This window comes from Cyanistes caeruleus, chromosome 3 (assembly GCF_971803275.1).
Source record: "Cyanistes caeruleus chromosome 3, bCyaCae1.hap1.1, whole genome shotgun sequence".
In the NCBI taxonomy this organism is placed as follows: domain Eukaryota; kingdom Metazoa; phylum Chordata; class Aves; order Passeriformes; family Paridae; genus Cyanistes; species Cyanistes caeruleus.
The window spans coordinates 7840326-7856815 of record NC_141703.1 but is presented as its reverse complement, the minus strand read 5'-3'; the positions used below and the strand labels follow the sequence as shown (position 1 = coordinate 7856815).

Below are 16490 nucleotides of genomic sequence, written 5' to 3'. Positions count from 1 at the left end.
TAATTTTTCCCCCCTTTTTCATCAAAACTCAACAGATTCCTAATTCACCTTCCTCAAAATCTGCTGAGGTTGTGAAGAAAAAAAAAAGCACTCTCAGCTTTAACACTCATTTAGCTTTCTGGATTGTTGGCAATCGCAGAACTGGGCACTTGTATCAGCAACTCAACCAAAAAAGCAAAAGAATCTTTTCTGCCAAAAGTGAGAGAGAGAAAATTAAACTCGAGAGATTTGTGGTATGGAAAACTGATTAGCAAGTTGCTGGAGGTGGACTCTTAAGTTACATATGCTGAAGGTGGTTTTCTTAAGTTCTATTACACAAAAATGACTACTGGATAATATGTAAGGAAGTTAAATGCAAAGTCCATACTGCTGCTCTGGCTACTTATGTATATATAACATACATATGTATAACATATATATAACATATATATGTATACATATATATATTTACACACACTTCCCAATAAAATGCACATAAAAATACTTTTAGAAATTCAGCTTAGAAAATGAACACAAAAAAGCCCCAGGAAGCAAATTTCAAGTATATCAAACTACTTTGCAACAGTTGCACACAAAACTATATTCTTAATCTGAAATAAACGTGCACTTACTTCCTCCTCTACCCAGCACTTAACGTAAAGGTGTGAGCAAGTACTCAGTTATTTAAGTAATTAGTAAGTTGTAAATTCAAATACTACAGATGAAGCTAGAGCTCTGAACAAGAGAACAGCACTGCCACAAAATAACCAACAAACACCTCAATGAAAACACAGCACTACATTTAAAACTTCGTTAGAGTCCTCGCTTTTAAGGCAGAATTAGGCATTCAGCTAATACATATCCATCCATATATCCCAGTACAGCAGTGAGCAGTAACAACACTTACACAAAGGTTTTCAGAAAAAGGCTGCCACACCAGCTTTCATCAGTCAGAAGCACACAACTGTCCTTCCCACAACATAAAGCATCTAACAGAAATTCTCAAAAATCCTGAGCTTCTAGCAACCCAACCAATCGGCAATGCAGACCCCTCTGTCTTTTCTACATTCATCCATATTAATTCCACTACGAAGAAAAATTGTGCAGCAAAATTCTGAGAAGTCTAAGCCTACCCTATTTTCAATCATACACTTAAAGTCCATTTAGGAGTTACTCACTGAGCTCCCCTTGGTAGTTCCGTAACAAAGGATTAGTTTTCGGTAGTTATAAATCCGAACTTCTGAAAAAATGTTTAAGTGGTTGGGGATATCTGGGAAGAGAGGAGGGAAGAGAGTGAGAAAAATCACAGTAATCTGTCAGCCCACCATTTTGACAAAAAGGAGGTGATTTCTGTACCTGGTAAGGATCGTGCAAACTCCAGGACACACTCGTACAGCCGAGCAATACTGTTCCAGTCATTAAGGAACATCTCGACCACCTTGCGACCTCCAACTGGTTCAGACAACTGGTTTTCATATGTCAGGTAAACATGACGGGTTGGTCCTGCAGTGTGAGGAGATGGGAAATACTGATCAATCCAGTGGTTCCTGAGGTGTGATGTACAAACTGTGAGTGAACTGTGGGAAGTGACCAGGAAGCAAATTCAAGTAACAAAAATGCATCAACTCAGCCATCAGAATTTTGATTAAGGTACACTGTGGTTTATTAGCAGTCTTAGGAGCAGACAGCTGTCCAGTTACACCAAGACATGAAAACTACTGGAACAAACAGTGTAAACTACAAAGAAACAAAATTTACCAGTGTTCCTCAATGAAACTTGCCTTGCTCCCTGGAGGAAGTGCTGTTCAGCGGGCAGTTTGCAAACACCAGCTCGGCCACCCACGTGCGATTATTTCTACCTTGTAGTCGGAAAGTGCAATCAAGAAGAGATCGGTCCAGAGCCTTCTGTGTTTCCTCATTTACACCTTTGCAGGGAGGAATTCTATACATGACAAAAACAAAACCTCCATCAGACACAGTACAGTTCCACGAGTAACAACAGTGCCTTGAGTATTTCCTGAAGGACTCCCAAGTCTGAACATGAAAGAATGAACAAATCAACAGCAGAGGCAGCTGGACTGCACAGCAAGATAACCTGTTCCTCTTCAAGGACTTAGTGTGTCACAAAAACACTCTGAGCTGAAACCACTTTATTTATGGATTCAACACCTGCAAATTACAGACTGTTAAAGGATCTGCTGAATTGTTCTATTTCCTGGTGAACTAAGAGTTCACCAATAGAAAGCTCTTGTACAGAGAAATAAGCCAAAAAAGATGAAAATAACTAAGTTCTGTGGCAATATGAATTCATTTGCTTTCTAGAACAAGCTTGCTCTACATGCAATGAACAACCTGGCAGTTCCCTTAGTACTCACTAATTTATTCGTATCCCAATGTGTGAATTGAGCTCAGGGGACAGACTAAATAAAGCTTAAGTAAAAACATGCCAAATTCTTTTTCAAATTCCTTGAGGATCTAGCCAGAAATCTCATGTTCCACCCTTAACTTCAGCTCACAAGTTCTCTGCTCATATGCAAAGTTAAAAAGGTATGGCCTGATGCATTTGGAGACTAGTGTCTTTATGTCACTGTACATTTCTGCAGCAGAAAAGGAGTTGTGAAGGTTTCACTCTAGGAAGCGTCTTCAGGGTTTGTGTTTTTTTACTTTAAACTTTATTTGTTGCATTTCCAGTTAGTAGCTGATTGTGGCTGGCATTCCTCAGGGTTAACACAGAGGCAGATACTATTGGCCTCCCATTAAGAACTTCAATATACCTATTTCAGTAGCCTATATGATACAGAAGAATAGTAAATTTGCAGATGATGACAAACTGAAGGGAGCACTTAACATGCTGGAGGTCAGGGCTGCCCTTCAGAGAGATTGCAGATGGCTAGAGGAACAAGTTAACAGAAGCCTTATGAAGTTCCATGAAAACAAATGCAAAGTCCTGCACTTAGGCCTAAATAACCTATTAAATTACTGTATGATTCTCAGATATTATTACCTCTACAACCTCTTTACCATGCAATTGTCTTTTCTGGGATTCCTGGCATTTTCCTCTGCAGTTTCACATAATTGTCAAATAACATATGGAGTATGTAGGCCTCTGATCTGATCTAAAATTGCATGTTCATGAATCATCACTGCATCTTCCTTAGCAGTGCCTGGATTTAAAGATTGAGGACTGTCAAACTGTTTTCAGAGCACCTCAGTTTAGGCTAATGAAGGAAAAAAACTGTCGTCTAATTTTCCCCTTTCTCTAGCACTGCTTCACATGCAAGTGCAAAATACACAGTATTAACACCCCTCCAAAAAAAAAAAAAAGAAAAATAACCCCAAAACAAAAATCCCACCTCTGTCCTGTTATTTCTATTGTTATTCTCCAAAAAAGACTTTTTTTTTTCTCTCAAGTGTACATACATTAATAAAATGAAACACAGAGAATATCATCTTACTTTAATAAACGTATTGCATGGCTGAAGCCATCTCCTTCTACTTGTACTCCCTGGTGAGGAATGTCCATATTGGATAACTAGGAGTGAACAAGAAAAATGTTAGTCCAAACAAAAAGTCAAGCCAAAAACTTGTAACATTTTCAAGGATTTTTTTTATTCCCCCCTGAAGGTGACAGATGTTTCACATCCTCAAGCAGGAAAGCCAAAAAATGGTCTGTGCAAATCTGGTATAAAGTTGTCTCCCAACCCTTCCCACAAGTGCATCTTTCATCCTCATTTTCCCTTTTCCCTCAACTTTTCAAGCTTTTTGCAGTGCCTTGTACTAAGAGAAGCAGCTGTAACAAGACTAGAGCAACACAGTGCAGAAGACTGAGTCATCTGGGCTCAGCTGGCAGGGGAACTCCAGAATGAGCACATGACCACAAATTTGCCAAATATTCATATCTAGACACCAGAATCAGACACAGGGGAGAGAAAGAAGGAAACAAAATAATTTTTAATACCTACCTCTATCCGAAGCCCTATAAACGGCATATTTGTATCACACATGGCTACAATATGAGCTAGCACTTTATTGAAGGCACACATTTCTCCCGACCGTTTTGGTTTCTTGGGTTCTATGGAACATGGATCTCCAGATAACTAGAATTAAAATAAAGATAAATGTATTGGCATTGTATATTGGGAGTAAACACTTTGAAGAGATGTCAGAGAATAACATAATTGTTAAATGAATCACGCCGAGCACAAACTCCTGAAAGGATCCACTTCAGGACTGAGCAATTCAGTTAAAGTCTATGCTTAAAACAGTACTTGTAGATCACTAAGCCATGTCAGCCTAGCCCCAAGAAGTAACTCTTATCAGCCCCTGCAAGTCCTTCAAAATCTACACATGGCTCAAAGTGTATCACAGATGCCAGCACTCTGCATACACAATATATAAACACTCCTCTGCACAGAGCTCTGCCCTGGCTCCGAGAGCAGCAGAGAAGGCCTGGCATGAATTGAAGGACAACTGTCACAAAACAGTTTCCCAGCATTTCCCTAAGAGAAGCAGTCCAGAGGACCACTACAAGTAAGATGTCAGCCATACAAACACTGGAAACATGGCAACTAAAGCTGGAATTGATGTTCAGAACCTGTCTTGAGCTTTCATGCACTGTAACCACCCCAATGGCTTTTGGAACACGTACCTTGCGCTTGACACCACTTTTCATTTGTTTGCCACTCTTTGTGTCCAGTACCAACTCCTCAATGTTTGGTTTGAACTGCTGTAGTAAAAGTGCAGTGGCAGGGCTGTCATCTCCCTCAGCATAGCTCACAGACAAAAAATGGTACTTGTAGTCTAGTTCTGTGGGGTTGCCAGGAACATCAAACATTTCTACAACCTAAATATAACAAAACAAATTGAGAAGATTCTCAAGCTAAGAGTAGATCTAATTCAGTTCGTATCCTTTCCTTTTCAAAGAACAGACATTAGTTTTTTTCCAATGTACTGATACTGTGGCTAGGAAAGGTATCCAAGAAGAGAAGAAAGACCAAACCTTTCAGAAAACACAGAGAATGGGAAGGTTGCTGAGTAATAAGTCTGTATGTGTCTCCTTCTGTACAAGCCCGAGTGCTTAATAAACCCACAGGAGAAGCGGGGAGAGAAGAGAATCAAGCATTACACCAATCACCTGGTTGCTAATGTTAAGAGTTAACTGCACAACAAACTGCCTGGGATATCCATGACAGGGAGCAAAAGACAGAAGCATTTTTCAGTTACTTACAATGTAGTACTGGGGAAGGCGAGTGAGTTTGATGAACAGTTTGTGTTTGGAAAGGTTTCCCACTGGGTGGCTGGCATAATTAGCTAGTTGAAGAGTTTCACTGCTCACTGTAGGCAGATGTTTTATAGACTGTCTGCAGCGCTGCTGTCCAAGCCAGAACCTTGCATGGAAATAAAGGTATTAGTACCCTGAGACTGGTTTTATGATTCTAATACACTGCTGTGCAGAGAATTAGTGTCAAATTAAAAGTCAGTCATATTTAAGCCAACATCTATCACTGCAGCAAAAGTTAAATACAGGAAAATCACACAGAAAATTTCATTACTTTATATTTTCTTATCACTATCTTTACATCTTTTCTTCAGCTTGACAGCTGTTAGTTCAAGAAGAAAAGCCCTGAAATTATTTGCTGAATAAATTTTTATATACTACAGTATGAAATTACAATATAAAACATAGAAGGAAAACATTAAAAAACCCATGCAGATTGCAGTTATTTGACAATCTGGAATCGTCAATTACATTTTGGTATAGAAAGGAAAATCTTTGCTCCCATAGGCTGCTAAGCAATACAGTAAAAAAAAGTCACTGGAGCTAGATTTCACTCTGAGTTATGTTAGAAACAAACTCATTCACCTGAATAAGTTTGGAGATGAAGAACTAAATGCAAGATGCCAAATTTATTCTCACATTTGGAATTAAACTTTGTCATACTCCAATGGATTTTAGCTATAGTGGCAAGGCCAGGGAGACTAGCTAGGCTTGAAAGGGGCTCAGAAATGCATGGCTTGGGTACTCGATTAAACTCTCACTGACAACAGCAGTGGAAAGTGTGGCTGCTCACTATCTCTCCATCACAACACACCACATTTATTCTCACAGATACATGTCAGATACCGTTGTTCTAAAAGACATTCTGTGGACTGCTGAGCTTCCTCAGAAACTGCAGCACTACCCAAGCCATTATCTCAAGTACATTATTTATAACAAAGGGAGGTTGATTAGTTTCTCCAGGGTGCCAGTGCTTCACGCATCATCAAGCTTCTTTTAGAAGCAGAATTCCTCAAATAGAGATTTCACCCTGCAATTAACTCAGAGCACTGGGAATTTCCAAAACGACAGGGCAGGTAGAACTCAGTTCTCATGCAGATGAAAAAGGTGTTTGTATTATTTGCTACAATCTCTTATGGTAGCCAAATGTATCTTGTGCTTAAATCTCACGGCTTTACAGAAGGATGATTAGAGGCTTAAACCAGCAAGGGCTGAAGTGCTAGAATATAAACAGGTATTATTTAAATCATCCTAGGCCACTTCCTGGTTTTTCCTCTGTATTGTGAGAAGTGAGATCATTCTTGTTGAGAATCAAGAAACAGAGTGGAATAAAGGACACAGACAATGAACACGAGCAGAAAAAGAGATTCTCAGGAAGCAAGTGGTCTGCTACTTAAAAGGGAAAAGACTTCATGCAAAGAATGCATATAGCAAAGCATGAGGCTACGTGTAAGGGGCAAAATTAAAGCAGGACTATGGAACAAGTAACACAGGACTTCCCTTCACTGCTTAGAGGAGATGGCAAATACTGAAGGTTCCTTACAACAGTGAGAAAGTATAACCCCTACTGTGGTAAAATGCAAGTGTCCTCATCCAGAATACAAACTCGGTGATTCATTCCATGCAAACCAAGCGAATTGTTCAAGTCACTTACTTGAGCTGCTGAAGCCAAGGAATGATTCGCTTCATATCATCATTAACAGACTTCTCTATGTCATCGAGTGTCAGTTGATCTGCAAGAACATCAGGTGGGTGAATGGTCTTAGCACCAGCCCTTCAAACAAACCTTCAAACTTTCACTGGAAGAATCTCATCTAATTAATCATATAACAGTCCAGGTTCGAGCTTCAAAGGGGACCTTGAAGGATCACCTGATCCAACCTTTTGTGGGAAAGGGAACACAGATGAGATTATCTAACTTGAACATCTTGAACATCTCCCAGTGGTTCAAACTCCACCAGAACTCGCAGAGGGTTGTTCTAAGGATTGTTTGAGCTCTCTGTAAAGAATCCCTTTCTCATATTGAGATGAAACTTCTGGTGCAACTTGTAATTGTCCCGTGTATCAACAGATGATCCATAATGCTTGTAAGACCACAGCAGGATGTTATTAACCAAATAAACTAAAATAACTTACTTTCTTTTCTTAGGCAATGAGAAATCTGAAGTTAAGACTTGAACAGAAGTAATTCAAGATGTATAAGGTCACATAATACAATTCTCACTCAGGTCCATGTGAAATGACCCCATCCATTAACAGAGCAAGCCAGGAATCATGAGTCATAAAGAACATGCATTCCATTGACTCCCAACAATAATTTACTCTGTTGTACTCTTAAAATAATCTTAACTGAACTGTGACACTTAAGCACTAATATCCTCTTTTCTATTCCTCAAACTCCAATACCTAGATGATTACCCAAGTGTGGGGTTCATTTGCTCACAAAACTTTGCAGATCTAACAGAATTGTTCCCACAAAATTACCTCATAGCGCAGGATTCTTGCAAGATATGAAATACCTCCAGGTTTTGTGCTTACTTACCAACACCATACAGCATTAGCTGGAACATTCCAGAGTGGAGATCAACAAATACATGCAGGCACTCTGATCGACCACACGGTTCCAAAATTGGGATTACAAGAGTTGGGAGAGCCGTCTCAATGAATGCTAAACAAAAAATGGTGTTAATAATTTCAGCCAAAATTCAAGTCTATTTTAAAATGTAGCCAATTATAATCAAAAACCTGTATGTTTTTAGAGAAACAAACTTCACTTGTACATTATTATAGTGTTGACATAGAGAAGAAACTGAATATTATTTTTCTGTGAAAACAATTACAAACCAATGAGAAAAGGCAGACCCAATCTGAAGATTATTAAACCTCAACTATCTTTTAACTCATTGCTTCATAATTATCAATCTACATCCCAAAAGTTTCAACAGCAGTTTAAGGAAAGTCTCATCCAAAACTAGTTCAAAACAGTGAAAGATTTGCTTTCAATTCTGAATACAAACAATTTTACAGTAGGCAAATTTTAACCCTTCAAGCCAGACTACAGTGTTCTTCCAGCTTCATTATTACACTGCATTTAGACATACAGGTATTTTACAATTATCAATGCAGAATAATTCAAAGCTAAGTTTTGTTAATTTTGAACACATTTCCCTTTACTTTTCAATTTAAATTAATGAAAACAAGAAACATCAAGAGAGAAGGAAACCATCCCTATATACAAGTGGAAATGAACTTGAAAAACCTCAATAGAAAACACATACAATTGTCATTAACATTGTAGCTCTTAAGAATGGCTTTCAGCTCCTGGAGTTTTTGATGAGATCTTGCATGGACACTGTCTATTAGGAGTTTTTCTATTGATAGGTGGTCAATCTGTAAAAAAGAACAATACTTGAGTAAGCTCATATTTGATGTGTAGATTTTCTGCATTAGCACACTGGAACAAAGGTACTTAATGAAACAATCACTTCAGAAATAATTTGCTTGGAACAGTGGTGAGTCACATTAACTATTAACTTGAGTATTTGGAGCACTATAAAATACAACAAGCTACCATGAGATTCTGTGCAGCAGGCAGTGGGAGGAGTTTTGAGCTAAGATTAGAAGAAGGTGTAAAAGACATTTCACAAATTATGCTGTTACCACTCCCTGTGCAGACCTACTTGTTCTGGATCAAGGCTGGTCCATTTTCAGCTTAGCTTTTTTTCTCAGCCATTGGTAACCAACTTATGCTAAAGGAAAAAGACCCTAAACACAAAACACCCCAAAACAACACTTCAATAGGATATGATTGCCTCCACACAAACACACATGCAGCTGTAACATGAAATCCAGCAAGTTTAAGTCCTGCTAACAGGGTAACAATGCAGTGACTGACACTGAGTACGGCCAACCCTACTGAACCCAAAATTATCTAGGGGCTTGCATCTACATTCTGTTGCACTGCCAGTGCTGAAGCTCATGCCACCACTTATATTCACTGCAACTTACTTGTACAATCTAAATTAAAGCATTTGAATTCACATTCATTCACATTCCAGTCACATTATTTGCATATTTTGCATAAGCAAAGCTCCAGATTACAGCAAAACCTTTTTTCTAGGTAACCTCACACTGCTTTGAAAACTGTTCAAGCTGAATTAAACTCAAATTTTATTCTAGTATACGAGATAAATGCAGAAGAGGTTCATACACCACAGAATTATACTATATTCAGTGCAAGCTTTTGCATACCAGAATGACCTTCCCCTAAACACAAGCTTTCCAAGGCCTTAACAATTAAGTCTTTATCCATACACTACAGTATTTCACCTCAGCAACTGCAATGGGTTAAATCTTCCTCACTTAGAAGTGACTACATGTTCTATAGCTCCATCCAATTTTCAGTAGGTTAATGCAGAACAACCTGCTCAGACAAACATGTTTGTTTGTGCCAGTTTTATACAGTATCTTAAACAAACAGAAACCCAGTGTGCCACCTACGTCATTATAGCTGAGATCATTATTCAAACACTACAACAACACTGTATTTACCACAGCTGATAATTTTTTAAGCTCAGAGCAAGTCCTCATAAAGTGGGGCAGCATTAACTTTGATACATCTCAAATTTACAGTGGCCTCATATCTTAATCGACAGGCTGCAGACTTCATTCAGTGATCTTAAACTGTGTCAGCTCCAGCGGATCTTCAGCAGATGTTGTAGATAAAGAGCCATTTCTTGGATTTATACATAAATACAGCACCTTCACTAAATCAACTCTATATTTAGTAGCCTAAATATACTAATTTAGGCTATTAAATAAGTAAATGTATTATATATTACTAAACTAACAGCAGAATTCCTACTCTAGAAATAGAGTAGAAGGCTACCATGCTACACTAGGTTTCCCACATCCCTCTGTAGGTGAAACCTTGGTAGTTCTTGATATTCACTATACAGACTTATCTGTCAGCAGTGGTAGCATGATGGGCCAAGAGGCTGAAACACTAAGTATGTACAGGGGGTGGAGGCTACCATCAGGAGAAAGTTCTGTGAGACAGACAGAAGATCTTAGCCGGGGAGCTTTTCCCTGTGGAAAAACTGTACTGAAAGTGTGAAGACTACACCATTCACTCCAGTTTCCTAGCTCTCCTAAACCCAAATATTGAAAGCAATAATGACAAACAGACATCCTGATGTATCCCAGTGATATACACACATTTGCTGAGGGACTTACAGACGATTTATTATAATACCCAGAATGCAGTTTTTCTTAAATATCTTTTACCAAGATCTAGAATTACCCCCAGTGAAGCATGATCCAAGTAGGAAGCTTACTGCAGCTACTCATTTTGGATCATTGCAACAATTCCACCTGTAAAATACAGGAATTTGAACATTCAAGTAGGCCACATGATATAATCTGGTTAGTGGTAATGTAAAACTAAGCTTCACCTAACACTTGTAACAAACATGCCACATGAGCTCTTCAGCACAAGATTTCCAAATCACAATGTAAGATTTTTTGAAGTGGATAGCACTGCTGGGTAGCCAACTCCAGCAACAAGGGAAAGCTGATTTTCAGAGTAGCTCCAAGACAGGAAAGGGAAGAACTGTCTCTCTATAAAGCATTTCAGGCCAAGCCCTAACAATAACTGACACGTTGCTGTTGTTTCCCCCCAGCCAGAGCATTCTCTCTCATAAGTGGTATAAAGCACTTGTGAAGTGAAGTAGGTACAATTTTTAAGATTAAGTCAAGGCCAATAATTTGTAACAACAATTTGAGGTCCCCCACATAAACACTACACAACCTACAGTAAATACCTACTAGAAATCTTAGAAACAGCTCTTTAAATAGAATCAAAGTGGAACAAACTGACAGAGTAAAGCACTTGAGTTTTCTATGCACAAAATTAGATGCCTCCTGCAAAGCAAACGTTTACCTTCATGGCTCTTTCCATCAATTTGGAATCACAGGCAGGAAGTGGAGGCTCATGAGATATTTGCAAGGGTTTCGAGACATCAGTTTCATCAATTTTTATAGTGACCTTATGGACAGATGCAGTCCCTGTTTTCCTGCCAAGTACCTGTTGACTTAAAATAAATAGAATAATTAAACCACGCATCTGGAAGAACAGAAAATATGTTTTTCAGTAGCTAAACCTTGATTCTGTGCGTTCTGGTTAAAAACAACATTGTGTCAGCTCAACTGAAAAAGGCATTTGTTTTACATGACATTTTATAGCAGAACTGTTGGCAAACTGTAACTACATGAAGAATTTCAGATGACTGCAAATTTAACACAATCAGAAGTGTACTTGGATTGCTTTTTAATATGTTATCCAGTGCAAATCAAGCAATAAATACAGCAGAAGTCTGACAGAGATCTAATCAGTTTTTAGTTATCTCAGATATCTAAATAAAAAGATATCTTAGATAAACTCATTTGTAACTGCATCCAATGCTCCTCTGTACATTAACATACATTACTTTGCAAGTCACACAACACATGTAGGTACCTAATTACAAGAATTTAGGAGTCTCACATCAAAAAGAAAGTACAATTCTGAGAATTATGGTTCAAGCTTGGAAAATATAATCCCTCCTGTTATTTCATTTATTGCTTGTTAACAGTCCTTTTGAAATGAACTTACTTCCAAACAGAGAGTGAGAGACATTTCCCTGCATGGTACCGCTCCACTTGCACAAGGTCACCCCAGCGCTCTCGGATCAGCATTAGTGTTTGTGAATGCAAGACTTCCAGCTGAAGAGCCAGGCAGAAGGAGTCTAATGCACAGAGCTAAGAAAATACAAGATGTCCAGGAAGCCTGTACACTATATAAACCTGTTTCTGTATACCACATCCCTCCCTTTGTCATCTAAGTCACAAGATGCTGTCTGAAAACACACTAACGTCCTAATCCAGAGATAAAGACATATAAACAGCACCAAATATTTCTCAAAGGGATTTTCTGTGGTTTTATAAACTCTAAACTAGGACAGGTTGTTAAGACAGGAGCGTCACAGCCCTGTTTTACAGATTTCTAGTTGTCATCATCTTTTACTGAAAAGATGATTACTAACAAAGAAATTCCACTCACCCTTATCTCCCACAGTCACCCCAAAAAAATTACTCTTTTTGCAGAAAGAAATTCACTGAAATCCATTTTGCATTGTCTAACAATCTGCCCTTTGCAAGTGGAAAATCACTGCACACCCTGTATCTCCTCTCGTTATTCACACAGATACAATGGCGTTAATACACCCTCATCAACTGCACTTTACTGCAGTTCTTGGGAGCAAGAACTGCCAGCTCTCAGAACTTCCAAGTCAGCTCTGTATTTCACCCCCAAAATTTGCTGCTGCCGCTGCACTGGCTTACCACACAACCTGCTGCCTTGAATACCTCATTCTCAGCTTTGCTGATTTAGTATGCAGCATTAAATTTGACATGCAGACACCTGAGAATTACTGCTTCCAAGACCATCATTTACTTCAAGGCCACCATAACTGCATGTCCAGACATTTCCCCCAAGCTTAGCAGGGAATCTATCTTTCCTGACTTCCAGCTACTAAGAGCAAGGCTACATTAAACACCTAATTCAGAAGTCCCTTTCAGAAGGATACGCAAGCAGTTGTACATGTCCTGAAGGGGCTTTTCATCAGCAAACAGCCGGGACTGGACCAACTGATGGATGAAGTTGATCTGCATGCTGTGAACCAAGGCTCGACCATCTTTAGCATATGAAAAATAAGTCACATTAGCCATCAAGAAAGTAGGCATTTAAAATAATTCAGTAAATTGATAAATTAAAAATAAAAAAAATACAACTGTATTGGGCAATTTCCATAGATTTCCATAGATCTTACAACAAAATAACAAAATTCTTGGTTTACTCTGGAAATGTCAAGTCATTTTACTACACTGTCACTGTATATTAGAAGCCTATAAAGCAAGGTCAACACAGGACAAGTACATATAACTTCATTCTCTTAAGTGGTGATATGGAGGAAACCCAGCAAAAAAACAGACTTACACAGTTTCAGAGACAAATATCATGTTAAAAACAAAGTGTAAAGGTTTGATTTTTTTCTTTACCACCAGTTTCCTTGTCTTCAACCAAAATTTCCAGCTTGAGAAGGCGCCAGGGGATGTCAGGGTCATCACCCATCACTGTCAAGGTGGCTTCAAACTCACCCTCAACTCGGAACTTCACACGGCCATTGGCTAAGGAAGACAAGAATACTTTATTTCACTGAGTCTCCTAAGGTGCCTAAAAAATAACAGTGTGGTAGCTCCTGGCACTCATAATGGATTACTTCCCTATCATTTCTGCTCTGTTGCTTGTTTCCATGCAACTGGGAACATTTTACAGTCTGCAACAGACACAATGTCAATAAGCAGCATAGAAAGATGTACAAACTGTCCTGAAGTTAACTTGTTAAATCTGATAACTTGTTAACATTTGCACTTCTGTAATACAGCGTAACACAGAGCTACCAGCCTGACAAACAAAACATCTGGCTGAAATATTCCTATTCTTTGCTACTACTAACAATGAATGCTTTCAGCAATATTCAAATGACATTCAGAACATGGATCTCAGCCCAGGCTGAAATGTAGCCCTGAAAACACATCTCACTGCAAAGCATTTATTTAATATTAGAATATTATAAATCCATTTTCACGTGAGGAAGGTAATCTTTTGCAGAATTTATATACACACAACAAGCAAAGTTTACACACATTATTTTTCTAATTGACATGTACATCCTCACATCTCTGTGAGAACTACTATCTGTTTCAAGAACTGGGAGCAAGGACTTTAAAACTATGCAAGCAAGGTCATAAAAAGAATGAGACAGAGCAAACAAGTAAGTACAAGTCCTTACTCTGACAAGCAGGTCAACCTTCTCAATCATTTAACAAACTATGTCATATGCCTTTACAATTAAAGACATTTAGAAATATTCCTGCAAAAATTTTAACCATTTAGCTCAGGAAGTTTCATTTTCAAGAGCACCCCAGACATACTCTTAAAACAAACCACACTCCAAAATAGAAAATAATAGTCATTGAAATGTTTAGCTAACTGAAAACTCTTAAGAGTTCAGACAAATTATCACTCATATATACTTCTGATAGACAAAAATACCTCTAATACTGATACTGCAAGCACAGAGGGACTAGAGAAAAGCAGCACTAAGATTCTCCAAAAGCATCTTTGATCTAGGTCTGTGGGGAATGCTTTACAAATGGCTAACCTTGTCTTGGTTAAAAGCATAGACTAGGTCCATTCCCACCATATTCTCTATGACTCTGCAATAACCTAGTCCAGTTTATAGCTATCCTTCCTATATTAAAGGTTTTCTTAATGTTTACCACTACTTGGGCTAAATGAAAACAAGTATCTCAGAACAGTTTAAGAGATCTGGCACTGCGGTGAGCCACTGAACAAAAGGCATGCATAAATATGAACAAACTCTGTGCCTGAACATGAATATCAAAACAGCTTAAAAAAGCAAAATGGAGTCATTTGTTTAAACTCAGGTTCAAAGAGCTTCTGCAGAAAGACCTAACAGTTTAACTAATTTTAAAATTCAATTAAGACAAAGTAGCCCAAAGACTGCTTCACAAAACATTTGCTGAAAGAGCAAGACAATGTCTAAAACATTTTGGCATTACCTGGACAAGATTCCTTCTTGAAAATAAATAATATTTCAGCAATTTTATCAGTGCTCTCATTTTTCAAACAGGGAAAAAAACTACGTATTTTGATGTCATACAGAGATAGGGTTCCAGTCTTAAGAGATGAAGCATCCTTAATGGTCTCAATTAAGCTACCATTTAGCTTCACTTTAGCATTAAAACAACTATTTTAAATCAGCCTGCAAGAATGGATCCTTCAAAAAGTAATTCCAGTTCTTACCAACTGTAAGATTTGCCAGCTGTGGAGGGAGATCTGTAGTCACGAGTCGATGGCGAAGGATCTGGTTTAGCTGATGAAGTGTGGTTTGCTTCTCACTCTTTGTTATTGGGTCAGGAGGGATTATTTTATCCTGTTAAAATAAACACAGACAAGTCTACGCATCTCAAACACGTATAACAGGTTGATAGCAGCAATTGTGAAAACCAACCAGACCAGAAGTCTGAAAACATAAATACTACAGGCCATGGTCCAGTGAAGTTTTATATATTACAACTCAGATTTGCTTTCTAGCTGATTACATTTTAGCCAAGACTGACCACTGAATAAAATCGCTAAATTTGGCAGAACTAAATAAATGGAGGGAATGCTTTACTGGGAAAGCGTAACTTGTTCAAACAGGAAGTGTTCTGCATGAGAAACTGACACTGCAGACTTGGCACTAGGCCTGTACTGAGCTACAGTTCCACCTGCACACAGACAATTAGTTTGATTACCGTGCATTTGAGGCTGTACAGGGGATTCTCACACCCCCCAGACAGGGCAGTTATTTACCCTAATGCAGGTGGGCAGCCGAGGATAGGATCCAGTTGTCAGAACATCAATTGCATATGGGATGGCAAAGCTGGGCAGCCGAGCATGAACCAAAGCATCTCGAGCCAGCGATGCCAGTCTATCAGCAGTGTCCACAAACAGGATTGCTTGCTGATCTAAGAAACTTGATATCATCTGTAGAGAACAAGGAGTTTAAAAAAGAAAAGGCAAATCAAAAAAATGCACAAATCAATGTCTCTTTATATTTATTTTATCTGTCACTTCCAATTCAAGTAACTGCATTTACAAAACAAAGAAAGAATGAATATTCTGGCCATTTCTTACATTCACATGCAAGGACACTTAAAATCCACATGACATTCCTGATGCTGTGGGGGATCTGTACAGCCTCACAGCTCCTTATCTGCTGATTGCTACTGGAATGCAACCATACTTGTTTGTAATCAGTAGGGGCTTGTTTTTCTGCAACATTCTGGACTTTATTCTTATTTATCCAGGATGAAAGTGATAATAAGAACTAACACACTCAGATCACCATCTTCCCTGTCCTGTTATCTTAACCCAAATCCTTCCTGAAACTATGTGCAGACAAGTCTTTCCTTTCATGCCACTGATGAGTTTTTGGGAACATGAAGTGTTAAAAAAAAAAAAAAAAAAAAAAGATTATACAATTTCTAAACAGGAATATTTGTTTTTTCAATTTCTGTAGTAAAAAGAAGTCAGGGTGCAGCAATATCCCATATCCCTCAGAGG

The 16490-nt window shown here is 38.4% G+C and overlaps 1 protein-coding gene across 1 annotated transcript in view; it reads right to left on the bottom strand.

Moving 5' to 3' along the window:
* The window catches only part of MED14 (mediator complex subunit 14), a 34868-nt gene that overhangs the window by 12320 nt on the left and 6058 nt on the right, over positions 1-16490 (bottom strand). The window contains exons 4-19 of the mRNA XM_023923368.2: positions 15738-15911; positions 15186-15315; positions 13355-13483; positions 12883-12990; positions 11910-12042; positions 11199-11349; positions 8536-8647; positions 7800-7925; positions 6912-6990; positions 5207-5366; positions 4628-4822; positions 3942-4076; positions 3435-3511; positions 1761-1921; positions 1336-1482; positions 1158-1249 (exon numbers count right to left, since the gene is read on the bottom strand). Coding sequence (XP_023779136.2) covers positions 1158-1249; positions 1336-1482; positions 1761-1921; positions 3435-3511; positions 3942-4076; positions 4628-4822; positions 5207-5366; positions 6912-6990; positions 7800-7925; positions 8536-8647; positions 11199-11349; positions 11910-12042; positions 12883-12990; positions 13355-13483; positions 15186-15315; positions 15738-15911 — 2109 coding nt within the window. The remainder of the gene's footprint in view (positions 1-1157; positions 1250-1335; positions 1483-1760; positions 1922-3434; positions 3512-3941; positions 4077-4627; positions 4823-5206; positions 5367-6911; positions 6991-7799; positions 7926-8535; positions 8648-11198; positions 11350-11909; positions 12043-12882; positions 12991-13354; positions 13484-15185; positions 15316-15737; positions 15912-16490) is intronic.